Genomic DNA, 24,651 nt, shown 5'->3' on the forward strand with positions numbered 1-24,651 from the left:
TTGGTGTTCAGGTGGCGAAGTAAATAAGAGGGTTTCAGACAGCTGCTAGCCAGAACCTCACTGCACACCACGCACTGTGGCTTTGGGCAATCTGCATTGGCAATCCAAGTGAAGCCCAGACACAGATACTTTTCATCATATTTCCTCTTTTTTTTCCCAGTCTGATGCTCTCTCGTTTCCACTTTTTTACCTTGACTCCGCGATGGGCCTATGTGCTCCCGATTTGTCTGTGCAATCCCTTCCTCCTTCCTCCGTCTCATCTTCCTCTGACTCCCGGTCGATTTCTTCTCCCGGCCTCTCCCCAACACACCTCTCCGTTCCTCTCGCCTCCGATTCCCCCCCTTCTCTCGCTCTCGCTCTCGCTCTCGCTCTCGCTCTCGCTCTCGCTCTCTTTTATGACTGATAGCTTCAGATGTCCCACCTGACAGTTTCCCCGATTTTCAGCCAGTTTATCATATTTGCATGAATGTCTTTAATTTTAAATTTAAATCTTACAAGGCGGATTTTTATAATGCGTGTAACCGAGCGTCTTGGGTTCGTGTATAAGGGCACTTATCATACAGTAATAACTGGAGTCGGGAGATTAGACATCTTGTATCAGCCCACGGCTACTCTCTTTATTATTGTTTTCTCCTTTGGCCAGAGGCGGGGGTTGCGCCTTCGCTACGGAAACACTCAAGTGACATATCATCGTCAACACCAGAACGACAAACACGAGACAGTCTGTTACATTCATGTTTTTACTTTGTGAAATTTATTTTTAATATTAATTATTACACCATTAGACCACCATTACATTTTACCTCTCGCGCACCCCCTAGAAGCACCTCGCGCACCCCCAGGGTACACATAATGAATACAAATCACAAATGCGCGATGCATCCCTCCCATCACCCCTCATTCACCTGTAAGATATTGTTTAGAAGTAATGGCCTTAAGCCAGTTATATGCAAAAGGTGAAAATAGAAACGCAACAGCAGTAACAAACAAACCCAAAACATGTAGCACTTTACGTTACAGCTCGGTAATACCATATAGTACAGTATGATATATCAATAGTGGGGTAATAGTTTGATAATAAAGAGGTAATAATGAAGTGCCCCAGAGTACATTGGGATTGAGTACCTTGAGACCAGCCATGAGTCTTGCAAGATTTTGAGGCAAGAGAAAAGCTGATTATATGTCACTTTATTAAGGTTTAATATGTTTACATGCCAGAAATAACCCTTTAGATTCCCAATATGTGGTCAATTTATCATAATAACAAGTGTGAGGAAATTAGCTGTGACCATTTTTGGAGAGAACATCAGCATTTGCTACCTAAACTGCTCATTTAAGTTATTACTCAACATGTGGAATATAATTCACACAAAGATACAGGTGCCCTATCATTGGCTGACTTAACATGATACAGCCTCGAGTATAGTATTCCAGAGTTTAACCCACAACCTAGCATGCAAGACAGGTGTTAAAAAGGTATTGATATTGTTGCCTAATGCAGAGAAATAAAAGGCTTATCAGGCGGAGCTAAATAGCAATACTGTTCTCGATCTCAGTAGGGTTCAGGTATATGTAGGGTATTTCAAGCTGCAAGTTTCTTGTTGAAATTGCTTCACTGAGGTCGGACAACTCTGCTTGGAATTCCTTCATCATCTGCTTTGGAGCAGGCTCTTGGAATCGTTCATCGGGGTATGCACCAATGAGAACCTGCCAAAAGGACAAAACGAAACTGTAAATCTGATTGACACAGTATTGTGCTTTGTACAATTTATTTTAAACATTTAAAATGTGGACGAGTTATAATGACCGTTTATCATCACCAAACCTACCGTGTCAGTGTACTTCTCTGCAAGTAGCCAGGCTATTGCTGCAATGCTGACTGTGTCACCAACATCTGGGAGGGTCTCCAAAATAGTCTTCATGCTTGACTGCCCCTTAGTGGTTGGAGGAGCTTTGCGCAGCAGGAGTGACTCATTTGGTGCCCAGGAGAAGTAGTCAAACTAAGTTATGAGAGACATTTCAATATGTAACATCATTGATACAAAACTAATTCAACACAATTATTTGAATGTCAAACATCACAAAAATAATTATGTAAATCTACATTGGGAATTCAACCATTGCACCATTGTAATGCTCAGCGAAAGAAAACAATGGAATGAATAATAACCAGATTGCAGACCTGCCAAATGTTCATAAATTTGAATTATTAAAGCAAACTTGCACTTGATCAAACATCAATACATATTCCATTGTCCCAACTAATTACCTGTCCATTGTTTACAGCAGCATGTTGACCCGTCACTGTGAAGATCAGCATGGTGATGAATTTGATCACCTCCTCGACAGTATGAAAGCTTGCTGGAAACCCTGTTGGTAGCACAATTACTGTGAGTTAATTATTGGCAATCCCTGTCTTCGTTAAATATTAAAGGCTACTATTGAGATTTTATATATCTTGTGTTTACAAATGACGTCACAGCATGGGTTAAATACCTGAGGCTGTGTTTCCTAAGACGCAATGTGTGAATATCTCACTGATCCATTCCTGCAGCTCGGTGTCTTTACGTACTTCACTGTCTGAGGGATAGTAGTACCCCACTACTGCCTTCACAAAGCTATGAACACAAAATAATTAGATTAAATGTTAAAAATAATTAAATGTTTGGATGTGAACAAGACTGAATGACTCTCAGCTGTTGCTTGTAGAATAAATCGGTCTGGACAGATGTGATATTTATTGAAAGATAACCTGTTGATGATGTTCCACAGCTTCAGGCCATCATCTCTGTAGTAGAAGTTGGGGATGGATTCCAGTCCTCGTGCAATGATGTTCTCTGGCAGACAGAGGGAGCTGTAGGTCATTTCAGAGAGAGCCCTTCTCATGAGCTCCATCACTCCGTCATATCCCAGTGAACTCTAATAAATCAATAATGCACAAATAGTTACCATGAGACACATTTCTTGAAATAAAATAATTATGCATTGTTAAAAAGTCAAAGGTATAACTTTGTCTTGCAACAGTGCAATCTATTTGGAGTAGTTTGAATTTTCAGAAATATGTATTTTACAGAGCCATACTGTACTTAGAGCGGCTTCAGGTCCCAAAAGAAATGTGCGGCTTTTCGTGTTTGTGGGCAGAGTGTACCGGAAGTGTGGAAACAGCAGCTGTGCAGACAAAGGGAAATATTTTAAAAGTCATGTTACGATGTTGTAGGCAGCACATCTTGTTTGTGTTGATCACCAAAGAAATCCATAAGCTAACATTCTCATTAGAAATCTTATTTTGGATAGAATATTACAGTTATCTAAATAAAATAGTGGGGCTGGACTCCCAAATATATCTTGGTCTGCACTATTAAGACCGTTGCTTACTAGAACGAACACATACACAATTGGTTTACTCGGGAAAAGCGTCTCTGCTTGATGTGCTGTCTTTTCTATAAAAGATACTCAAATGGTGGCGGGTCAAGGTTCACTTCAAAAATTTGAAGAATCATACGCAAATTTATTCTTTCGTCTTAATGACTGTATATCAGAAGGGCAACATCCCATATAGATATAGGCATTACAAAGTGGTCAGACTGTGGACTTCACGAACATAACATCAAAAACGCAACATTTGCAAACTAATAATCTGAAGTGAAGTGAGAAATGTTTTCATGCTTCCAAGGGCAGATTTCTTCAGATACATGTAACTACATGTTTAATGACTCACAAGGAATGTTAAAAACTGGAATAACTCTCTCTCCGATACAGACAGGAAACATGGGACGGGACAGAGAGGGAATTGACAAGCAACAAAGGTTCCTGGCTGTAACTCGAACAAGGAATGTTGCTGTTTTATGGTGTTTCTTAACCAATTCATACTGATTTGTAAAAGTGTCATGTGGTCAGAAAACTTCTCTAATACAGCATATATTAAATCATTCTATGTATAAACCTGAATAAATCCCTAAAAATAAAAGAAAAAGGAGAAAATGAAATGAAATCGGATCTATCAGAAACATATTTTGTTGTTTTTCTGAAGGATGTTGAGCAATATGTGAAACGACTTTCCAATTTGACTGTACTTTCATATGTCATGGCATTTTGGAATGGTTTTGTTGATGTAATATATTGGAAGGGTAGGGTGCTTATACTCAGTTCATACATTTTTCATAATTATTCATGATTATTACCCACTACATGCAGATATTTTAAAAAGACACAAACACAGACTGCTCTTTCTGTGATGAATATTCAGATGTACATATTTTGTCATTTTTCTTTTCACACCAAGAGATTCTGACAAGAAATTTTCTGATTTGTCATTAATCATATCTTAAAAGACTCCATCAATAAAAAGTCAGATCATCAGTTCTGATCAAGGGAATAGATAAAAGAAGTGCACCAGCACCTTATAGAGGGGATGAATCACAGAGAAGCTGCGGAGAGCAGCGACAGTAAAGACCTCTGCCAGGAAGTGAGTTTTCATGAGGTGTTGGACTGATTGATGATCCAGGGCATCAGCATTTTTAAGAAACATCTTGGCAAGCAGCCAGTCAGTCTCTGGGTCACTGGGCAGGAAGATGGGGTTCAGCTCAGCAGGTTGTTGATGCAACTGAAAAAAAATATATTTAGTTTTTGTTTGTTAAAATAGTGCAACTGGACTTTTGAAGAGACAGTAATGTACTACGGGATGTAATATGATCATGTGAATAGACCTGTATTGCAATGGGCATCAGTTTGTTTTCTGGGTTCACGTAGAGCAAACAGAGACCAGGAGTCACGTGCAGAGGTTCACCATGATAGGCTCTAGCGGGTATTCCATCCATCTTCTTCTGGTCATAGAGGAATATATTGCCTTTCTGTATGGGAATGAAAGACAGAGGGAAGAAGTGTTTAAGACATCAATAGGTTTCACAGATCACACATGTGATATTGGGATGAAACACAAATATCGTCTCCAAAAGCAAAGATTATCTCCAAAGTAAAGCCACTCTGCTTTCATACCTTCAGCTCCTTCTTCAGAGAGCTTTTTTCTTCCAGGAACGGCTTCACCATCTTCTCTGTGACTGGAAAGTTTGGGGGAAGCTCTGAGCAGCGCTTGATCACATTGGGATTGACTCCGTTCAGAAACTGGAATCCATAAAAGTCATCATCCTTCCAGTGCTCTGTAACATACTCTGGAAGAATTGCAAATATGATATTTCATATAATATCTAAATATCTATCTGATGTCTAACTTTTTTGAAGTACATGTTGATCATAGTCATTGCTGGTTTGTTCCTGAGAGATTTTTACTTTGTGGAAAATTAATTGTTTTACCCGACAGGAACAACATCCAATCTAATGTAATTAGACATCGTTAACTCATTTTAATGGAGAACATTATGCAATTGACATTTAAGACACAGTAGAATTTCATTCAAAACTGACAATAGATGTTGGATGGTGCTATCACACTGGGTTTCTGTTGTTTCTTTAATGGTCCTTTATCAGACCATATTTCAAAGTAAATTCATAATCATACAATAAATGTTACAGCCAATTATGGGTTGTATTCAGTTGTTTAGACACACCTAGCTGATATCTACACTCTGCTGAGTGCACCTTTCTAGTTAGAAGTGTTCCTTGGGTTTACATTTTGGGATGATTTTACATTTTATTTCAAATCCTAGATGGATTACAGATATATTAGTGCCAAGTCCACTTCATACATTTAAGAATCAGTGTATCAACCTTTCTTGAACTGTTTTCATACATATTGTATTTGTATCAAGCAGTGTTGTAGAAAGAACTGTTGTGACATTGGAACTGATGATAGTGTCTGCCAAATGCTCATATTCACTTGTTATGAAATGATGACAATGACATTATTGTTGTGAGTTGCGCTGCAGATGTGGATAATGGGGAAAAACAATCTACCTGACATAGTTGTCTTTTTCCACCGGAAGATGTTTTTCATGTCATCAATGCTTTCCCATTGTTCTTTAGATCCAAGCAGCCCCTTGAGTATGAGTTCAATACCACTGAAGTAAGACAGGGTGAAAAAAAAGATATCCAGAATACATGATTAAACATTATACTGATATTATTGTTTCAAATTTACTTTTTGTCTCAAAACATAGACAATGTGACGATAATCGAGCCTGGTTGTGTCCATTTTATACGATGTAGACCTACTTTTCCCTTTTCACATTATCTACTTCGGTTTCTTTGGACTTAGAGAAGCGGACTTCAGCTGGGAGATCAGACACATTCTTGAAGCTGCTGATGTAGGGTAGTCCTTCAGCTAAAGTGGTCCATCTGAAAAACAAACAAAAACAAAAAAATCAAAGTTACCAAAAGTATAAATTTCTCCAGATGAAGCTTCTGAGACTATAAAAGCAGCTCCTGGTACATACTGTACTGCACACATAAAAACTTACTGGTAAAAGCTCTTGCTATGTATCAGCTCCTGTTTGCGATGGTCAATCAACATTGGATGGTCCTCCTCAAAAGCCTTCAAGGCTGAGGCATGAAAAGAACATAACATCAGTAAAGTTTTAAAAGACAAACGCACCAAAACAAACCTGTGAAAAGTAGTGATATCTATAAATCTTAACAAAGTATCTTTCATCAAATATTTTGGGAACTTGAAGCAGACCTCTCCCGCCTCTCAGCTCCACCAGTTCTCCTCTGGAGATCCATCTGTAACAGGGGAAAAGAATGGCTTCTCCTTCAGGTGTCGTCACCACTATTTTGGAGAAGTACCACTCATTTTCTGGGAGGATCAAAGAAGGATCTTTCTCCACCTTGACCAGCAGAAGTTTCCCCAGAGACAAATTGGTGCTGATGGTGTAATTCCCTGTCTGGAAATAAGGATTAATATGAATTTAAACAAACAAATACATTATAATACAGTTTAACATGTATGTTAGAGTGTTGTCAATACACATTTAACTGATAATATTTAATATAACATGATATACGTAAGTGTCTAAGGAGTACAAACGTCCACACAGACCGGACAGTCTTCTTAAATCGTTATTTTGATATAAAACATTTAGAAACCTTGATCATCATCTAAGTACATGATGATAGACAACCATGCCAACTGGCTCGTAAAAGCCCTTTATAGAACAAATCCTGTCTGGTAATATTTGAAATTCCAGCTTTTAAAAAGCAATGAGTTAGACTCTGACAACTGAATTTAAATGTATTATGTGACTGTAGCACCACAAAGATGAAATGCCATTAGATTGTGTTTTTAGTGTGTGATTTTAAGTTGCATGGTGTTGGTGTTACACGTTAAACATTAAATGTTAACTTAGCTAAAATAAACAATATATTGACTTACCCTGCTGTGCATGAACAGTAGGGGTGGGGGAAAAAATCGATACAGCACAGTATTGTGAAATACGGAGGCCAAGTATTGATCTTTTATGATATAAACTATCCACTAGATGGTGCTGAGTTGTTTTCTGGTGAGGTCAGCAAAAGTTTCGGGTCAGTGTGATTGGTAGGAAGTTGGTCAAAACAAAGATAGAGACATCTGGCCTCACAACGGGGTTAAATCTGCCAACAGCAGCCAGGCTCATGGGGAGAGTGCAGAGCATAACTGTCTCTCTACCCTCGACGTCCACGCATCGCAAGTTACACTGAGTTATATAACTCTTATATCCTACTTATATAAGTTATAGTTCATATACTGAGTCCACACGTTTGCATTTAGTTAAGTTGGACTATGTAGTAATACAAACAGTTCAGTTTGTCAGGTTCATGCAACATTTATGACATTGTTGGTCAGTATGTCTGCTTGACATTGCTGCTTGATATTTTGCTGCAATAAAAATGATTGAAGTGAGATGAACAGACTGAAAACTTTATCTTATTGGATAAAACATGTTGACACAGTTTTCCTTTGGGGACATCATTTGAAGTTCAAAAAAGTAATAAATCGCAATATAGGCCTATGTTATCGCAACACTCAAAATATCGCAGATTCGTGATAATATCGCAGTATCGTGATAATATCGTATCGCGGGATCTCTGGTGATTCCCACCCCAAATGAACAGTGTTGTTTCTGTATATGTTTGTACTCGGGGTGTAGACGTCTGCATTGTGACTGATGAGCTTTTCCCACGATGTGTATAATAATAATAATTTCATGTTCATTCACAACACTCAGCCAACAAATTACATTGTGAATGTAACCTTAGCTCTCAAATGCACAGTGTAGTCCTTTCTGTCTACTTCTCTCTGATATTTCTGAACAATTATTTCCATTTCCATAGTGTTAAGAACGCCACTTTGACAGGCAACAGTAACCAAGGGGGGTGGGGTTTAGTGAAGGGTCAATTCATAATTAATATGTAAAGTTAACCAGTTTTTGTGTTACACACTTGATTTAAAAAAAAAAATGATGATACATGTACTTTGATTGTAGGTGTCGGAGTACATAAATAAGCATCAAAATAGAGCTTGTTTAACGCAACACAATTCCCGGGGAAGGATCCCTTGGACCCCCTGCAGAGCTCCAGGCTATCGAGTCAGATAGGCCACACCTTGAGGAAGAATTTGACAACTCATAAATTAGTGTGGCGCACCTTATGAAAAACCAAATGTGAACCTGAACTCGTCCGTACATTTTATATCCAAAATTTAGAAAAGTATGGATCAAATGTATACGGTAAGTGTCACATAAAACTGTGTCCAAAAGATTTGTGTTGAACAAACTCAGTTCAGCACGTATGTTGATATAGGCATGCATCTAAAGAGAACATATGTCCGCCAAGACTGGACAGACTCGGTGCCAGTGGGACCAATGAAAAGCATAAACAATAACTACATAGAAATCGCCAATTTTCTCGCTGATGGTCTCATTTACTTATGTAGGTCATATAGAGGCATCAGTATTATATTGAGATGGTTGCATAACCACTAAAATGATCCTCACAGGAACTTAAAGTGTATTAATTACATAAAGGTAAACGTTTCTTGAATTAGTCATGAAGACAAATACTACCCCAGCACATATGCATGCATGAATAAAAATCATTACTTTGTCCCAGACCTAATTTGAGGATGTTCAACAGGATTCAACTTACTGTCCCAGTTGCAAAGTCGATGCCAAAGTTGTCCAACTCAGTTCGCTCACTCTGCCCTTCAGTTCCAAATAAGGTGATGAATATGTTGTCCCATGTTCCTGCATATTGCCTGTCACCTGTTGTGACCTCTAGCTTGTACTCAGTCATGGTCAGTCTGTGGAAACTGTCTCGAAAAATAAACACATTTAGATCTCTAAATTGCAGAGTGAATGCTCCAATTATCTTCAAAAAATGCATCAATGACAGTGTATATATGTTTTGATACCACTTGTATAAAACGTTTTAAAATTTGTAAATAATTTATTTCCCAAAAACTTTTGATAGTTTTTCTAAACTCAATTTCTTTTGTCAACAGGTATCAAAAAAACATTTTTAACACTTAACTTTGTCTAGGATTATCCTGTTTACATTACTACAAGTGTAGATAATCTACTTTTATACCATGAGGAAAGATAAGGAAAGTTCCTACCCATACCTTCAGTTTGAAGCTGTTCTGTGAACTGTGTTCCTGCTTGTTGGCTCTTATAAGCTCCTCCACCCTGACTTCAACCTTCTTTTAAGTACTTCCCTCACTGTGTATTGACATAAGAGGTGTTGTAACTGTCAATTAAAAATGTTGTTTCTATACTACTACTACTACTACTACTACTACTACCACTACTACTACTACTACTACTACCACTACTACTACTACTACTACTGCTACTACTACCACTACTACTACTACAACTACTACTACTACTTACACAGAAATATAAATAAGGGACAAGGACAACAAAGCTGGACAGATAATAAGAAATAAAACGTGTATTTACAAGTCAATCGTAAACAAAACAAATTGTGCACATACATACCTACTGTTAAGAGATTGTAGAAAAATATGAAAGCATAGAAGTATAACCATCAGAACATATAACTTGCTTTCTTTTTATAACCATCACAACATATAACTTTACACTTATTATAACCATCACAACATATCACTTGTTTACACTTTTTATAACCTTTTAGAATTTCTATAACTTTTTATGTAAGAAAGTCACTCATGCCATATACATCCGGTTCAAACAGGATCAAACCGTTTAAACATCCTGTTGTTAATCCAGAAACAGGACTCCTCATGTGTGAGTGATGCATGATTTTGAGGTGCCAGCCTCAGACGAGCATAAAAGGCAGCAGTAGAACTCAGAGAAAGAGCTTCTTCTCCAGTTGTAGAGACTGGACTACTCTTCTTTTGTAGAAGACCCTGTGAGACATTTCTGCTGTCAGAAGATAGCTTACAGTGACTGATATCTTTTGCACCACTTAGACTTTCATTGAGTTGAAATTGTTTTATGTAACTGTTTTGAGAAAACTGTAATAAATCCACAGCCTTTACCATTTGTAAGTGTCTGGGACTCAAACTGAAGACTCTGTTTTTTTAGATTAAGTTACCCCTCTTCCCCTGTCCCGGAAACTTGTGATATATTAGTGACGACTGACTCTACCAGAGGAGCGTCAGGTAAGTTCCCTGGGTGATGACTTGGCAGTGTTAGTCAAAAATGCTGAGAAAACTAAAGTAGGCAAAAGTAAAGTATAGACGATCTACGTAACTATTCATACTGGGTGTTAGTGTTACATCCTACTGAGAGCGCCTCGGGCGTAGCTGTACAAGACTCTCAGAAAGACAATAATTCCGAAATCCTAACGATTCAGCTATGGGGTGAGATAAAAGGCCGAAGGTAAATTTCCGACTCTTCAGAGGGACACGAATCCCCTAAGGTTGTTCGGACTACTGACGGAGTTATCACCGTGTTAGGTGCGATCCTGCCCTTCTTTCCGTTGGGCAGGACCCGTTCACGCTACAATATCAAATAGATATACATGGACTGAACTATTATGTACAGTATGCATATTTAAATATGACTATATTCTGTATAAACAGTGTGTAGGATGTATATTTATAGTGACAGATCTATATATTTTCAACAGCAAATTGTGCTTCAGAAACTGTATAATCTATTACAGCAGCAGTGTATATTTGGGTGTTACTGGATTGATGACGGTGTACGACAGTAACTGTACATCAGAGTGACAGCCTGTGGGGTAGGAACTGTTCTTGTGTCTGGTTGTTGGCGTACAATGTTCTGTAGCTCCTCCCAGAAGGGAGAAATTCAAATAGGTTGTGTTCAGGATGTGAAGGGTTTCCTGACTCAGGAGTATAAATCCTGAATTGAACCTGGTTGTACCTGGTTTTATGAACTAATTTATTTTCAACAGGTATCAAAAAACATTGTCAACACCTAACTTTGTCTAGGATTATCCTGTTTACATTACTACAAGTGTAGTGTTTTGATCAACGCCTCCCAGAAGGGAGAGATTTAAACAGGTTGTGTTCAGGGTGTGAAGGGTTTCCTGACTCTGGAGGAGTATAAGTCCTGATTTGAGGGCAGACGAGCACCAATGATTTTCTCGGCAGTCCTGACTTTCCGTTGTCGTCCGTTTCTGACTAAGCACTTAACAAACTCCCCTTTCTCTTCACAAAATAAACAGTCACAAAAAACAAACATTTTCTTTTTAAAACCTGAAACACCGGTTTAAACTTGCAACTCGAAAGACTAGAGTTTTGGCAGACTGCACATCTTGTCCTCCCATATCTGTCGAATGGATTTGTCCCTTGAACAGCCGAATGGATCAGTGGGCTTGACCTGACATTACTTTCACTCTTACCAGTAAACCGTGTGCAGAGTCGGCAACAGCCCCACTCTCAATATTAAAGTATCTTTCATCAAATATTTTGGGAACTTGAAGCAGACCTCTCCCTGCTCTCAACTCCACCAGTTCTCCTCTGGAGATCCATCTGTAACAGGGGAAAAGAATGGCTTCACCTTCACCACTATTTTGGAGAAGTACCACTCATCTTCTGGGTGGAACAAAGAACGATCTTTCTCCACCTTGACCAGCACAAGTTTCCCCAGAGAGAAATTGGTGCTCATGGTGCAATTCCCTGTCTGGAAATAAGGATTAATATGAATTTAAACAAACAAAAAATTATTATAACACGTAAGTTGCATGGTGTTGGTGTTAAACATTAAATGTTAACTGAGCTAAAAGAAACAATATATTGACTTACCCTGCTGTGCATGAGCAGTGTTGTTTCTGTCTATGTTTGTACTCGGGGTGTAGACGTTTGCATTGTGACTGGTGAGTTTTTCCCTCGATGTGTATAATAAGGACCAGGGCTGCCGATAACACTAATCCGTGGATGACAGACGCTGTGTGCAGCGTGAGACAGAAGTGTCGCAGGACAGAGCGGCTCTGGAAAGCTACTGGGCTAGAAGTGCATCGTTTATATCTCAAAGACCTCAGAGTTTCTTTTAATACTAGAGTAGAGGAAGCTAGAACTGCTTATTTTGCCAACCTAATCTCTTCTTCAAAGAGAAATCCCAAGATTCTGTTTGACACAATTAGAGGAATTGTTTCACCGCCTGTCTCCACTTTACCATGCTATTCTGTTGACGATTGCAACAAATTCCTGATCTATTTTAATGATAAGGTAACAGGTATTAGGTCTGGCATTCGGCCTGGGATCTGTTCGGCTACTTGTAGCTCTTACATAATTTGTACATAGATACGCCGCACTGGTCTATAAGCCGCAGGTGTCCCCGTTGAACGGCAAGATGCTTTTAACAGTACCGGTACTAAAGTTATCTTCTTCTCTGAACATCATAACATGTCTGTCTCGCTAGCTTCTAAGCTAATTTTAACATTTCCGCTAATGGGGAAATGCTAACCGCGATTAGCATTAGCGAATATAATATATCTTCGCACATCTTTTCATGCTTCATACAGACATACTTACAGAATAAGGTCTCTCAAGGCTACCAAATGGAAGAAGTAAAACGAAGCAGCGTGTCTTCTCATTACAATCTAAAAGCAACGAGGCAATAACTGTTGTTGCTCGTAGCTCTGAATAGCATTTACGGCTAACTGGCTTGGCCGCTTAATAGGGCTGATGACGCCGCTGGTCACGGCGATCGCTAATCGCTCCAATAACAGCTGATTCCTCTGCAGACTTTTACAGTGCAGTAAAAGTCAGCATTTCTGTGGAGGAATCAGCTGTTATTGGAGCGATTAGCGAGCGCCGTGACCAGCAGCGTCATCAGCGGCGTCAGTTGCTGCTAGCACAACAGCTGCTAGCTGTTGTGCTAGCAGCAACGCTTGAAATTATCCACCCGGTCGCTTCCCGTAGCATTCCTTCAACCATTCCGTCATTAGGCTTTCTATCATCCACCCTTTCTTGTTGACTTTCACGGCGATTACTTTCGGGAATTTTTCTTTTGGCATTGTCATCTGCTTAAAAATCACCATGAGTGGAAGCTTTAGTCCGGATGCTGTGCAGCTCAGAACACAAGTGAACTGCGTTCTCTCATGGCCAGTTGTTTTCAGCGTGATGGACGTCTCACCATTTTTGTTAACAGTCCTAGTGAGAGGTATGTCAAACGTCAAAGGTACTTCATCCATATTTATGTTAAATGTGTTGGTGGCGCAAAGCTACGAAAGAATCCATATATTAGCCGCACCGTTGTAAAAGCCGCAGTCTCAAAGCGTGTGAAAAAAAGTAGCGGCTTATATGCTGGAAAGTACGGTATACATGTACTTTGATTGTAGTTGTCGGAGTATATAAATAAGCATCAAAATAGAGCTTGTTTAACGCAACACAATTCCCGGGGAAGGAACCCTTGGACCCCCTGCAGAGCTCCAGGCTATCTTGTCAGATAGGCCACACCTTGAGGAAGAATTTGACAACTCATAAATTAGTGTGGCGCACCTTATGAAAACCAAATGTGAACCTGAACTCGTCCGTACATTTTCTATACTAAATTTAGAAAAGTATGGATCAAATGTATGTGTCATGTAAAACGGTGTCCAAAAGATTTGTGTTGAACAAACTCAGTTCAGCACGTATGTTGATATAGGCAAGCATCTAAAGAAAACATATGTCCGCCAACTTGGTGCCAGTGGGACCAATGAAAAGCATAAACAATAACTACATAGAAATAGCCAATTTTCTCACTCATGGTCTCATTTACTTATGTATGTCATATAGAGGCATCAGTATTAAATTGAGACTGTTGCATAACCAGTAAAATTATCCTCACAGTGACTTAAAGTGTATTAATTACATAAAGGTAAACGTTTCTTGAATTAGTCATGAAGACAAATACTACCCCAGCATATATGTATGCACGAACAAAAATCATTACTTTGTCCCAGACCTAATTTGAGGATGTTCAACAGGATTCAACTTACTGTCCCAGTTGTAAAGTCTATGCCAAAGTTGTCCAACTCAGTTCGCTCACTCTGCCCTTCAGTTCCAAATAAGGTGATGAATATGTGGTCCCATGTTCCTGCATATTGCTGGTCACCTGTTGTGACCTCTAGCTTGTACTCAGTCATGGTCAGTCTGTGGAAACTGTCTCGAAAAAGAAACACATTTTGATCTCTAAATTGCAGAGTGAATGCTCCAATTCTCTGCAAAAATGCAAATTCTTAAATCGTCATTTTGATATAAAAACATTTAGAAACCTTGATCATCATCTAAGTACATGATGATAGACAACCATGCCAACTGGCTAGTAAAAGCCCTGATTAGAACAATTCCTGTCTGGTATTATTTGAAATTACAGCTTTTAAAAAGCAATGAGTTAGACTCTGACAACTGAATTTAAATGTATGATGTGACTGCAGCACCATAAAGATGAAATGCCATTAGATTGTGTTTTTAGTGTGTGATTTTAAGTTGCATGGTGTTGGTGTTACACGTTAAACGTTAAATGTTAACTTAGCTAAAAGAAACAATATATTGACTTACCCTGCTGTGCATGAACAGTGTTGTTTCTGTATATGTTTGTACTTGTAATTTGTATAGCACATTTCAACACCAAGGTAATTCAAAGTGCTTCACATGAAACCATTAAAAGCATAAAGGCAAGAGTCTGTGTTATGTGGTGGTGTAGTAAATGGACCCAAACACACGCTCACACAGCAGATTAATCCTTCGAGATCTTTATTATATATATATATATATATATATAGCTGCAGACTTAAACAGACAACAATATCCAAACAGACTACGGCCCCGTGTCCAGTGGCCAAAGCCTGTCCGTTCTCCCTGAGTCGGGAGGGAAACTCAACCGAGGAAGGATGATGCAGCCTCCGGAGTCGGGAGGGAAACTCAACCTTACTCACAGCTGGAAACGGTCCGGGATGAAAACAAGGGATGCTGACCGGTGAACTCCGTGGTACTACTCGGGTCGGCCTCTGCGCACAGGTGAATTCCCGGGGATCGACTGCGCGGCAGGAGTGCTGCAGACAGCCAGAAAGGTTAGAAATAACTGTTCATGAAAACACTGTTCAAACTCACGGAGACTAGAACCAGACTGGTAACCGTACGGACTGACAATGCGCCGGAGGACAGCTGGGGGTATTTAAGTCCATCGGCGCTGATCACCGGAATTCCCCACAGCTGAGCCTGGGGAGAGGGGCATGGTTGGAGATGGAACTCGGGGGTGGAAACTATAGGCTGACACAAAAACAAAACATAAGCACATGGCCTTCAAACAACAACACTGACAGGGGGAAAAACAGAGGAGCACACACTAGGTCAGACCGATCTCCTAACAGTACCCCCCCTCAACGGAAGCCTCATGGCGAACCGCCCGGCTTACCGGGGTGCTGTCGGTGGTAGGCGCATATGAGCCCCGGATCAACGATCCTGGACCGTGGCACCCAGCACCGCTCCTCAGGTCCATAACCCTCCCAGTCCACCAGGTACTGAAACCCCCGACCTCGACATCCAGGAGGCGGACATCCAGGAGGCGATTGACCGTGTAGACGGGGCCCCCCTCGATGAGGCGGGGGGGGGGGGTGGAGGGGGTGCTGGTGGAGGATTTAGGGGACTGGAGACAACAGGCTTGAGGAGGGAGACATGGAACACCGGGTGAATCCTCATGGAGCGAGGCAACAGCAGCTTGACCGACACCGGGTTGACGATGGAGATGATGGGAAAAGGGCCGATGTATCTGGGGGAGAGCTTCCTCGACTCGGTGCGTAGGGGGATGTCCCTGGTCGAAAGCCAGACCCAGTGTCCAATACGGTATGCCGGAGCTGGGACACGACGCCGATCCGCCACTCTCCTATTCTGCTCAGCCGTGCGGAGCAGAGCCACCCGAGCCGCTCTCCACACCCGTCTACAACGACGGGCATTGTGTTGGACTGATGGAACTGCCACCTCTACCTCCTGGCTAGGGAACAGGGGAGGCTGATAGCCCAAGGAGGCCTCAAAAGGAGACAGCCTGGTGGCAGTAGACGTGTGGGAATTGTGGGCGTACTCAACCCACGGGAGGTGATGGCTCCAAGAGGAGGGATTAGTGGCGGTCACACACCTGAGGATGGCCTCGAGCTCCTGGTTCAGCCTCTCCGTCTGGCCGTTAGTTTGCGGATGGAATCCCGAGGAGAGACTGGCCGTGGCGCCGAGGGTGTGGCAGAATGCCTTCAATACCTGGGATGAGAACTGCGGGCCACGGTCCGAGACTATGTCCGCAGGAATGCCATGAAGCCTAAAGACGTGTTGGACCAGTAGGTCAGCGGTCTCACAGGCCGATGGAAGCTTGGGTAGGGGAATGAAGTGGGCCGCCTTTGAGAACCGGTCCACCACAGTCAGAATGACGGTGTTGCCGTTTGACGGGGAGAGACCCGTTACGAAATCCACCGCAATGTGGGACCACGGACATTGTGGAACAGGGAGTGGCCGTAGTAGCCCCATGGGGGGTCGGTGCGAGGCCTTGTTCTGGGCGCACGTAGTGCAGGCCCGCACATACGTACGGGTCTCCTCTTCGAGGGACGGCCACCAAAAGGTGCGGCGGAGCCGGGTCTATAGTCCGCCGGATGCCGGGGTGACCAGAGAGACGCGAGTCGTGGGCCCACCGCAGGACTTGGGAGCAGACGGACGGAGGGACAAACAGACGATTCGGAGGGCCCCCTCCAGGGTCAGGTTGAGCCTGCTGGGCCTCACGTACCACCCTCTCGATCTCCCAGGTGACAGCACCGAGCACGTATGCAGCCAACAGGATGGTGTCGGGACTAGAGTTCCCCCCTTCCGGGGCAAACTGACGGGAGAGTGCATCCGGCTTCATGTTCTTGTGACCTGGCCGATAGGTGATGGTGAAATTGAAGTGGGCGAAGAACAAAGCCCAACGGGCCTGGCGAGAATTGAGGCGTCTCGCCGTGTGGATATACTCCAGATTTCGGTGGTCGGTCCAAATGATGAAGGGGACCACCGATCCCTCCAGCCAGTGCCTCCACTCCTCCAAGGCGAACTTGACAGCCAACAGCTCTCGGTTGCCCACGTTGTAGTTTCTCTCAGCAGGGCAAAGTCTACGGGAGAAGAAAGCACAAGGATGGAGCTTAGAGTCGGAAACTGACCGCTGAGACAGTACGACTCCGAGTCCGGTGTCGGAGGCGTCCACCTCGACGACAAACTGCCGTGTCTCGTCTGGGTGGACCAGGATTGGAGCCGAGGCGAACCGCTCCTTGAGAGCAGAAAAAGCCCTGTCGGCCTCTGGGGTCCATGAAAACAACACTTTGGAGGAGGTGAGTCGCGTCAGCGGTTCTGCCGTTCGGCTGTAGTCCCGGATGAACCGTCTGTAGAAGTTAGCGAACCCCAGAAACTGCTGGAGCTTCTTTTGTGAGGTGGGCACCGGCCACTCCGTTACGGCTTTAACCTTCTCGGGGTCCTTTCTCACCTGACCCTCCTCAATGAAGACGCCCAGGAACTGCACAGAGGAGACGTGGAACTCGCACTTCTCAGCCTTAACGAAGAGCTGATTCTCCAACAGTCGTTGCAGCACCTGGTGGACATGGTTAGTGTGCTCCTGGGGATTCGGGGAGAAGATCAGAATGTCGTCAATATACACAAACACGAAACGGTTGAGGAAGTCGCGGAGGACATCATTAACCAGTGCCTGAAAGACAGCAGGGGCATTGGTCAATCCAAACGGCATCACCAGATATTCAAAGTGTCCCTAGGGGGTGTTAAAGGCCGTCTTCCACTCGTCTCCCTCGCGAATTCGGACCAGATGATACGCGTTGCGTAGGTCCAGCTTGGTGAATATCTTAGCTCCAGCTAAGGATTCGAAAACAGACGAGATGAGTGGCAAAGGATATTTATTCTTGATAGTAATTTGATTCAAACCTCTGAAATCGATGCAGGGACGGAGGCTCTTGTCCTTCTTGGAGACGAAGAAGAAACTCGCTCCCACAGGCGAAGATGAGGGATGTATGATTCCTGAGGCGACTGACTCAGTTTTATATTTCTCCATAGACTCGCGTTCTGGCCGGGAGAGATTATATAGCCGACTAGTGGGAAGTGGGGCACCCGGGAGCAGGTCAATAGCACAATCGTAGGGGCGATGAGGGGGGAGTGAAAGAGCCCGCTCCTTGCTGAATGCCTCTCCTAAATCCAAATACTCCCGGGGCATGGCAGAGAGGCTAGGACCGGTGTCAGGTCTGCTGGAGGGAGGAGCTTGCCGGGGGACCGCAGATCTGAGGCAGCGAGAGTGACAGGTGGAGCTCCAGCCGGTGATACTACCCCCAGCCCAATGTTCCCTCTAAGCTGCGCACTTGAGCAATCGCGCACTGCTCGCACATTCTCAGCGCACAAGAAAATCTATGCAGCGCATAAAATAAAATTCAACATAAACGTATTAATTAATATCTAATATTAGTCCTAATCTTATCTAATCAATTAAACCAATAATAATAATAATAATAATTTTGTTTTCTGTACTATTTTGCAACGTAACTGTGAGTGACAGGTGTCCAGCCAATGATACGATTCGGTTCACTTACGCTACGCAGCCAATCATAGCATTGACACTATTGCCCTGCCCATTCGCGCCGTGCAGGTTAGCTAGTTAACAACAGTGCGGCGCAGTTACGAGACGCAAATGCTAACCCCTTATCATGGCAAAACGAACGGGCAGCGACACATCCACTCACCAAGCCATTGGAAAAAAGAAATGTGGTTCTTTTAAGATGGAATGGCTGTCGGAGTATGTTCAAATAGAAGAACAAGCGGTGAAACTGGGTGAGATTTTTTCTTTTTTGAGTGAGAAGGGTCTACTCTGCAAAACATGCAGCGAAGCTAAAGTAGCAAATGAGTTTTCCGAGGGAAAAATGTGGACTGAATGGAAGTTGGACTACCTCAAGCGTCACATTCAGCAGAAAAGTCATTTGAAAGCTGTTGGAATTGTACGAAGACTCAAGATGGGACAGGGGATTGGTACATTATTGCAGGAAAACACAAAAGACAGAGAGAAAAGGAACGAGCTGTCACACAAAACAAAATCTGACCCCAAGCAAGTTAAAGTTGTCATTGACAACATTTTACTAGCCATCAAAATGAATGCATCAATACTGTCAGTTCAACAAATCCACGATCACATGGCAAAGTATGTGAGTATACCAGAAAGCTGGCGAAGCAAAAACTATGCCTTTGAATTTGTGAACTCAATCAATGAGATAGTGCAGAATGAGACTATGTGCAGTGTTAAAAATGCACCCTGGCATACCCTGATAGTAGATGAGAGCACAGACATATCAGTACACAAAATGCTAGTCCTATATATTAAATACAGGAAGGAAAATGATGTTAACTATAAAACTGTGTTTGGTGGCATCATCCAGCTGACAGCATGCACTGCTCGGGATATTGTGCAGGCAATAACTCAGTTTTACTCCAAACATGGACTGGACCTGCAGAGAATGGTGATGCTGACCTCCGATGGTGCCACAGTAATGCTAGGAAAACACAACGGAGTCGCAGCTTTGTTAAAGCGCCAAATACCACACCTAACCGAACAACATTGTGTGGCCCATAGAGAGGACTTGGGCATTGATGATGCCTGGAAAAATGTACCTATGATGCGAGATGTGGAAACTCTTCTTAGAACTGTGTATTCCACTTTCTCTCGGTCCACTGTGAAGAGGGGCAAAATGGAGGACCTAGCAAAGATTCTTGATGAAGATACACTGTCATTCAGGCCTCTGAACGAAGTGCGATGGCTGTCGCGGCACCAAGCTGTCAATGCTGTTCTGAGGAACTACACTGTGCTTGAAGAATACTGCAAGAGAGAATCCAGTGATAACGGAGATCCAGTGGCAAAGTACTGCTACAAAAAGCTGAGTGATTCAAAGTTCAAGGTTACTGTCACTGCTCTGGGAGATGTTTTGGGTGAGCTAGCACAACTCTGCCTCACTTTGCAAAGACGCAACCTGACTGTGATGGAAGGACATTGCTTTGCCAGAGCAAAGATTGAGAAGTTGCGTTCCCAATACTTGAAGCGGAAGGATGTACAGTGGAGTGACCGTGTCAAAGAGGCAATGGGGACCTCATCAGCTGATGGCAGAAATACTGGTGAGATTACTCTTTTCATTAGTAAGCTCTGTGATCACATGGATGCTCGTTTTCCAGAGGATGAATTAAAGGAGTGGTCTGCATTTGACATTGAAGCACTGAGCTCAGACATCAGTTTTGACTTTGGATCAGCAGACATTGCCACACTGGCAAAGAAGTATGAGGCCATTCTCCACCACCCACAGTCTATGGAGGCCATTAACAGTCAATATGCTGAATTCAAGTACATAATGAAGCAAAAACTTAAACAGGGGTCAATCAGCACATTCTCAGATATGGTTGCTGCAGCACTTAGATGTGAGGAGCTAAAGGAGATCTCACAGCTTGTGGATATTTGTGCTACATTTCAAGCTTCCAGTGCAGATTGTGAAAGAGGATTCAGTTTAATGAATCGTATCAAAACAGCATCCAGAAATCGTCTTGAAGTGGCACATTTGGACCAGCTGATGCGCATCTCAAAGCAAGAAGCAGACGAAGCCATCAACCTGGACAAAGTGTACAACCATTGGAGAAGTGAGAAGGACAGACGTGAAAAATAAGGTAAAATTTAAGTCAGATTTGTGCATATTCTAGACATTTATTAAGATTTTTTACTTATGGATATTAATCATTAAATTATGTTACTACTAGATAATTTATGGGTAGTAGAAATGATAATAAAAAAACTGAGTAATTACATATTTTACAGACAGAGTTACAGGAATTTACACTGTATCACAAGCGTGAATACACAAATGTGAATGTTTTAATGTGAACAAAATGTTATGTCTGAAAGGTGTATATGTATTGTTTCTTCCAGAACAGGACCCTCACACAGGCCACAACAGGACCTCACACAGGCCAAAGCAAGACTCTTCCCATGGCCAAAGCAAGACTCTTCCCATGGCCAAAGCAAGACTCTTCCCATGGCCAAAGCAGGACTCTTCCCATGGCCAAAGCAGGACTATTCCCATGGCCAAAGCAGGACTCTTCCCATGGCCAAAGCAGGACTCTTCCCATGGCCAAAGCAGGACTATTCCCATGGCCAAAGCAGGACTATTCCCATGGCCAAAGCAGGACTCTTCCCATGGCCAAAGCAGGACTCTTCCCATGGCCAAAGCAGGACTATTCCCATGGCCAAAGCAGGACTCTTCCCATGGCCAAAGCAGGACTATTCCCATGGCCAAAGCAGGACTCTTCCCATGGCCAAAGCAGGACTATTCCCATGGCCAAAGCAGGACTATTCCCATAGCCAAAGCAGGACTCTTCCCATGGCCAAAGCAGGACTATTCCCATGGCCAAAGCAGGACTATTCCCATGGCCAAAGCAGGACTCTTCCCATGGCCAAAGCAGGACTCTTCCCATGGCCAAAGCAGGACTCTTCCCATGGCCAAAGCAGGACTATTCCCATGGCCAAAGCAGGACTATTCCCATGGCCAAAGCAAGACTCTTCCCATGGCCAAGCAGGACTCTCACATAAAACATATTACACATCTCATGAACAACAAGATTTTTGTCTTTTTCCTTTAAAGTTTGTCAAATCACTTATATTAAAAGTAAAAAAGTACTAGTGAAAATTGCTGCTGTAATTTGATTCTTTTAATAAGCCATGTAACTTGCTATGATCCAAGGTTTTGAACAGGTGTGATACTGGTGTGTGGCCACAGCGTGCACATCTGATGTTGCTCACAGTGGTCCTCAGTGTGCTCAGGGAGCTTGTGTGTATGCCCAGACACATGAAAAATTAGAGGGAACATTGCCCCAGCCCAATCGATTTGTGGATTATGATCCTTAAGCCAGGGAAGTCCCAGGACCAGGGGTGTCTGAGGGGTAGGAAACACGTAGAACCAGGTCTTCTGGCTGTGATTACCGGACACGAGCAGGGAAATTGGCTGAGTCTGGTGTGTTATCTCTGCCAGTGAACTGCCATCCAGTGCGCTCACTAGCTGAGCGCACTCCAACGCCTCCACGGGAATCCCATTACTCCTAATAAACTCAGTGTCCAAAAAGTTCTCTTCAGCCCCTGAATCAATGAGTGCCGGCAGGTGCACAGGCCCAGAGGCTAAACTCAGGGTGGCAGGAAACAGTGCACGAGGCCTAGAAGGGGGAATTCTCTCTGCATCGCTCGCCAGCATCCCCACTCTTACTAGCGAGCGCTCTCTTTTGGTCGAACAGGGCAGACGGCCCTGCGGTGTCCCGACTCACCACAGTACAGACAACTTCCTGAGCAGATGCGTCGCTCTCTCTCCTCTGGAGAGAGATGAGTCCCCCCGAGCTGCATCGGCTCCTCCGGCTCGAAAGGGGGAGGGGCCGAGGTAGGAGAACGGGGGCGCGCAGAGCTGTACCGTCCGGACGGGCTCGGGAACTGAAGGCTGGGACAGAAACCCAACTGACGCACCGGATTGGACGGCCGGATGTTCCTCTCCCGGCGGCTTTCCCGGATACGGTTATCCATATTGATGGCCAGAGTGTAGAGCTCCTCTAATGACTCTGGCTCCTCCCGGACTGCGAGCTCATCCCTGAACAGATCCGAAAGGCTGTGGCGATATATCCCCTTAAGCGCCTCCTTGTCCCAACTGGACTCCGTGGCCAGAATCTGGAAGTCCACCGTGTACTCCGCTGCGCTGGTGGAACCATGACGAAGACTGAGCAGGCGCTGAGCAACGTCCCTGGTGTAAACTGGGTGGTTAAATACCCTCCTGAACTCCTCCGCGAAGAGCTCATAGGGAACCCGATTTGGGCTGCGACTGTTGAGCCAAGCCTCCGCCCAGACCAGCGCCTTGCCGCGCAGCAACCCCACCGTAAAGGCCACCCTCGCATTGTCCGAAGCAAATGTGCGGGGCTGCTGGTTAAAAACAAATCCACACTGGAGCATGAACCCCCTACACTCCCCGGACGCTCCATTATATGGCACCGGTGAGGGAACAAAGGACTCACGAGTGCTGGATGCGTCCTCAGGGACCGGGTCCGAGGGAGGAGAATGGCGTAGCGTGAAGTCCTGCAGCAGGCCTCCTATCTCCGCTACCTGGGCCCCGATAGATCGCTGCGAGTCCGCTAGGTCCCGAAGAACATGATGGTGTTGCCCGAGGAGCGCGCCCTGGTTGGCCATCGCCCTCTGCAGCTGATCCGCAGAAAGAAAATCTGCTGCGGCGGCTGGGTCCGACATGGTCAGTCCGTTCTGTTATGTGGTGGTGTAGTAAATGGACCCAAAAGCACGCTCACACAGCAGATTAATCCTTCAAGATCTTTATTATACATACATATATATACATACATATACATATATACATTATATATATACATATATATACACATATATATATACACATATATATACATATATATACACATATATATATATACATATATATATATATATACACATATATATATATAACTATACACACATATATATATATACATATATATATATACACAGACATATATATATATACACACATATATGTATATACATACACATATATATATATATATACACCCATATATATATATATATATACACACACATATATATATATATACACACACATATATATATACACATACACATATATATATATATATATACACATACACATATATATACACACATATATAAATACACATACACATATATATATATATATACACATACACATATATATACACATATATATAGACACATATATATACACATATATATATACATATACACATATATATATATATATATATATATATATATATATATATATATATATATACATATATATACACATATATGTATATATGTATATATATATATATACATATACACATACATATATAAAACTCACTTCCTGGCAGAGGTCTTTACTGTCGCTGCTCTCCGCAGCTTCTCTGTGATTCATCCCCTCTATAAGGTGCTGGTGCACTTCTTTTATCTATTCCCTTGATCGGAACTGATGATCTGACTTTTTATTGATGGAGTCTTTTAAGATATGATCAATGACAAATCAGAAAATTTCTTGCCAGAATTTCTTGGTGTGAAAAGAAAAATGACAAAATATGTACATCTGAATATTCATCACAGAAAGAGCAATCTGTGTTTGTGTCTTTTTAGAATATCTGCATGTAGTGGGTAATAATCATGAATAATT

General features: G+C 42.7%; 1 protein-coding gene across 1 annotated transcript; it reads right to left on the minus strand.

Annotated features, from left to right (window-relative positions):
- Window positions 1-731: 731 nt before the first annotated feature.
- On the minus strand, window positions 732-9,228 carry LOC306793691 (hydroperoxide isomerase ALOXE3-like). Its single transcript, XM_079291411.1, has 14 exons — window positions 9,076-9,228; window positions 6,632-6,836; window positions 6,414-6,495; window positions 6,169-6,291; window positions 5,911-6,014; window positions 4,996-5,168; window positions 4,707-4,850; window positions 4,400-4,603; window positions 3,082-3,168; window positions 2,753-2,919; window positions 2,497-2,618; window positions 2,270-2,370; window positions 1,830-2,000; window positions 732-1,707 (listed from the first exon to the last, which is right to left on the minus strand). The coding sequence occupies exons 1-14, from the start codon at window positions 9,220-9,222 to the stop codon at window positions 1,528-1,530; spliced, it is 2,010 nt and encodes a 669-aa protein (XP_079147537.1). The 5' UTR covers window positions 9,223-9,228; the 3' UTR covers window positions 732-1,527.
- Between the last annotated feature and the right edge of the window lie 15,423 nt (window positions 9,229-24,651).

This window comes from Melanostigma gelatinosum, assembly GCF_949748355.1.
Source record: "Melanostigma gelatinosum genome assembly, chromosome: 19".
NCBI classification, from domain to species: Eukaryota; Metazoa; Chordata; class Actinopteri; order Perciformes; family Zoarcidae; genus Melanostigma; species Melanostigma gelatinosum.

Excerpts from the sequence above, each read along its gene's own strand:
- LOC306793691 (XM_079291411.1), bottom strand. The coding sequence starts at position 9,222 with ATGACTGAGTACAAGCTAGAGGTCACAACAGGTGACAGGCAATATGCA. Across the intron at positions 6,837-9,075 it reads TCGACTTTGCAACTGGGACA|ACAGGGAATTACACCATCAG; the intron begins GTAAGTTGAATC and ends CCTTATTTCCAG. Across the intron at positions 2,001-2,269 it reads CTGCTGTAAACAATGGACAG|TTTGACTACTTCTCCTGGGC; the intron begins GTAATTAGTTGG and ends CTCATAACTTAG.